The sequence below is a fragment of the Epargyreus clarus genome, unplaced genomic scaffold (assembly GCF_041222505.1).
Source record: "Epargyreus clarus isolate Ecla_fem2 unplaced genomic scaffold, WU_Ecla_fem_2.2 ptg000005l, whole genome shotgun sequence".
NCBI lineage: Eukaryota > Metazoa > Arthropoda > Insecta > Lepidoptera > Hesperiidae > Epargyreus > Epargyreus clarus.
In genome coordinates, this window is record NW_027332213.1 from 12,982,996 (window position 1) to 12,986,955 (window position 3,960).

The 3,960-nt window shown below is 39.4% G+C and overlaps 1 protein-coding gene across 1 annotated transcript; it reads right to left on the bottom strand.

The window, feature by feature from the left end:
- Positions 1-221: 221 nt before the first annotated feature.
- Positions 222-2,189, bottom strand: LOC140757853 (uncharacterized). The gene is made up of 2 exons (XM_073093724.1): positions 2,092-2,189; positions 222-573 (listed from the first exon to the last, which is right to left on the bottom strand). The coding sequence occupies exons 1-2, from the start codon at positions 2,187-2,189 to the stop codon at positions 222-224; spliced, it is 450 nt and encodes a 149-aa protein (XP_072949825.1).
- Between the last annotated feature and the right edge of the window lie 1,771 nt (positions 2,190-3,960).

Below are 3,960 nucleotides of genomic sequence, written 5' to 3' on the forward strand. Positions count from 1 at the left end.
TCCGCGGCGTTCCTCTGGACGCTCGATGCCGGGTCACGAGAAGCGTTAGCATTACATTCGCGGCCCGGCAACGTCGGCCGGCGCTGATGTTAACGCCAGCCACGTCCCGAGAGGGAGGGGCCCCTCTCACTGGTGTCCCTCATGAGATGAGCGTGCAGAACGCACGCACGACACCTCGAGCCCTAAAAGAGTTGGATTCCCCCGAATCCGCCTCGGTGGGCTCATGGGACGGGGAAAGGGCGGCCTTCACCATGAGCCGCCCTACGGCGTCCCGTGCGCCTGCGACGAAGCGGCTGGGAAGACACATCATCCTCTCTAGCCCTCTCCGCCGCTTCCTTCGCGAGCATTACTGCTTCGCAGAAGGAGCGCACCGCCTGCCACGACCTGTCACTCTCAACCATAGCACGAACTACGGTCGAGAGAGAGAGGTCGGCCCCTAATACAGAGCTGAGCGCGCTGCGCTCCGCATTCCACGCAGGGCATACCTCCAACGTATGCTGGGCCGTCTCATCGAGGCAATTGTCGCAGTGATGGCACCTGGCTGTCGGCTCCCGCCCGATCCGGCACAGATAACTCCCGAAACAACCATGTCCCGAGAGTATCTGTGTCAGACGGAAAGACAGGACGCCGAATCGCCTACCTAACCACTGCTGAAAAATCGGACGAATTGCCTCGATAGTCCGCTGGCCGGCGGTAGGATTCGCCAGCCTGGATGTCCTTTTGCCCTACCTTAACTTGTTTTCCCAATTATATATCACAATTTTATAAATACATTTAACAAAGAAAAAGAGAATAATTAAATATATAGAATTTAAAATAAAAAGGTAAAATGGTAAATTAATAAAAGGTAAAATTGATAAAAATAAAAGGTAAATTGAATAATTAAATTAAAATATAATTCAATTTCAGAATCGCCAATATTCATTGAATCTTAACGAGGTAACCCACTGATATTGTTGTCCGGTTACAAATATTCGGTGAAGGAGGCTAGGAAGATTGGCCTCTCTGTGAAGAAGAGGTGGCACTGCTCCACACATAACTGCCGAGGGTGTCGAGCCACCCTTACTACGTTGGATAACGTCATTTTGAAAATTAACCCCCAACACACCCATGATCCCGTATGTTAAATCTTTGGTTTGATCAAAAACTATGCTACAAACGCTTGCAAACATATACAAACACTTTATCCATACATTTTATTTTGGAACGGTTTATAATTTTAAATACAATAAATTTAAATGAAATTTATGTTTATTGGGGTTGATTGTAATCTCAAAATAATTGTGGTTTTCTGCGAATATGTGATTGAAAAATGTCTACATAGGTATTATACATATTGTATTTTATTTTTTAAAATATACACAAAGATCCAGAATGGGAACTCGAATTCATGTCACCCAACCACTGCATTTTTCGAATATTAGCTTAAGTAATAAAAACGACCGTGTTAAAAAAAATAAATAGAATTTGTACTTAATGATTTTTTTTTTACCTTACGAAATAAAAATATTAACTGAAATTAAACCCATTATTTGTGTTTATTTTTTGGTCACTCACTTGGGCACTAACTTGGCCAACATGATATGTATCATGCAACTTAACTTTTTACATAAAGTAGGGATCCATTCTTTATGGCCATGAAGAATGGATCTGGAGCTTCTTCATTCTTCCGCTTTGAAAAACACACGGGCACTGCGTGCGTCACTTTGGAGCGTCATATCAAAGCATTGTCAACTGACACCTATTTTTGTCTAATAATAGCAGTGTTAGTTGGTAAAGGTGTGGTAAGGGTGACATACTTCTCTGAAACGTTCCAACTTAGTACTTTGGAGTAACTACGCATCCGTGACTGACCTCAGGTAAGACTAATTTCAACTGGGGTAGATTGAAGATGTCCATGGGCAGCAGTAGCTCACCATCAGGTCTGCATGCTCGTTTTACTTCTATGCGAGTCCATGAGAACTTTTGAACATACGATTAGTACCTAATCGCCATTGCGAAATTTTGTATTGTTTCATAGGGCTGAAGCCGACCTTGATATTCTCCCGGCGTCAAAACCCTCTGATCTTGCTTGACGGGTTCAAGTACTACCTGAAGATTTCCACGACGGCCGGCAAGTTAGGTTCCTCGACGAAGAAGCGGTGGCACTGTTCCACCCACAGCGGGAAGGGCTGTCTCGCTAATATCATTATGCTGGATGATGAAATTGTCAAAATTAACTCTTCACATAACCACGGACGTGTTGTAAAGAGGCTATAAGGATTGGATTGACCTACCTACAACGACATACGCCCTTATTAATAATCTATCGAGGTTTTGCCTATCAAAGGTCCAATTTTGACAGCTTCTAGTGAGCAAAAGTTCACAAATATTGATCATTGGTAAACAAAACATTGGATAGATTATTACTAACGGCCGTTAGGTAACAATGTCAGAATTAGAAATTTTAGTGGAAAGTTATCAAAGGAAATGGCGTACCATTTGTCATTTACCCTATTATAAGTTTTACCCGAGGCCTATATAGTCTTCAGGGGTAACATTGCATCATTCCAATATTATGCATCATTCCAATATTACTGTTTATTTTATTAAAATTTATTATTACTGTATTTAAAGTAACTATAACTTTATTGTTGCGGAGATATATATTTCAAATTTTATTAAATTATATATACATTTTTTATGTTTTATTTACTAATCCCTAGAGTTATGTAACAACTTAAGCAATTACTTACAAATGTACACATATTATTTTCCCTATGGGACTTTAGAAATATAATTTCAGTTGTTGAAAGTCTATATTTACTAAAATTTGTTGAGTTAAAAATACTTAAGTTGATCCAAGCTATAAGAACCACAATCAATAATTAAAACGATTATAAATTTTGCCTTTTTTCAATTTTAGATGAACCAGTTTTCATGCAATCGACCCGTGGCAAGCCCTTGATACTTCTATCTGGATACAGATACTGTGTGAAAGAGAGATTTCAATACGAGAAGACGATAAAGCGGACCTGGCGGTGTTCCACCCACTCCAACAGGGGATGCAAAGCGTCTTTATGTACCATTGAAAATGAAATAGTTTCAGCGAAACTATCCCATACCCATTTGCCAGGATAATAATGAGTAGCCGGAGTAGGTTACGAAGGTGGTAGAACCCTTTGTGATTCAACCCCTATTTCTGCCTCATAGCAGCAACGTTAAGCGCTGCTGTATTCTGGTTCAAAGGGCGTAAGGGAGACATACCTTTACGAAGCTTTCCAGCTTAGTCCTCAGGGGTAGCGGCGAATCTATGGCCGACCTCAGGTAGGAATCTAATCCTATCTGGTTTTGATTACACATGTCCATGGGCGGCGGTAGCGTAACTATCATCACATCATCAGGTAGACTGCATGCTCATCTGCTACTCCTGTATTATAAAAAGAAAGGTTAATACCTACTTTCACTACTCTAAAACAGCTTATTCCTTGGAATAGTTTGTCTTGAAGCTTGGAATGGAATCATGATATTCGATTTTTTTACAATGTTAATAAAGCATTCCAGCACTAATGTAAATAAATATTTGTGGTATGTGCAATAATGGTTTTATTTAATTTTATAAAAATGGCGTTTTTCGTAAACAAAATATACTTTATTTACTTGTACGGACTTGTTTTTTAATTATGAAGATATTTTTTAGATGTTATCGTTAAATAAAATAATAATATTAAATTCTGAATCATTTATTATTTTAGTTATAGTACATCCACCGGTACCAAAATTTTGTTTGATTCTTTCTGATTTTTAATAGGTAAGATGTGTTCTGTAAATTAAAAAAATATTTTGATTACAGATGGAACAAACAGTTTTGTGACGATACAAAGGGTATGCAACTTCAAAATTATTCCATCGCAACGAGGTGGTGAGAATCTTTTACGGAATGGATACAGTTATCAAAAGAAACGCACAAATGTTAACGGC

Coding starts and splice junctions, on each gene's coding strand:
- LOC140757853 (XM_073093724.1), bottom strand. CDS start 2,189: ATGATATTAGCGAGACAGCCCTTCCCGCTGTGGGTGGAACAGTGCCAC. Junction 574..2,091: donor GCCGTCGTGGAAATCTTCAG/GTAGTACTTGAA, acceptor TTGTTTCGGGAG/TTATCTGTGCCGGATCGGGC.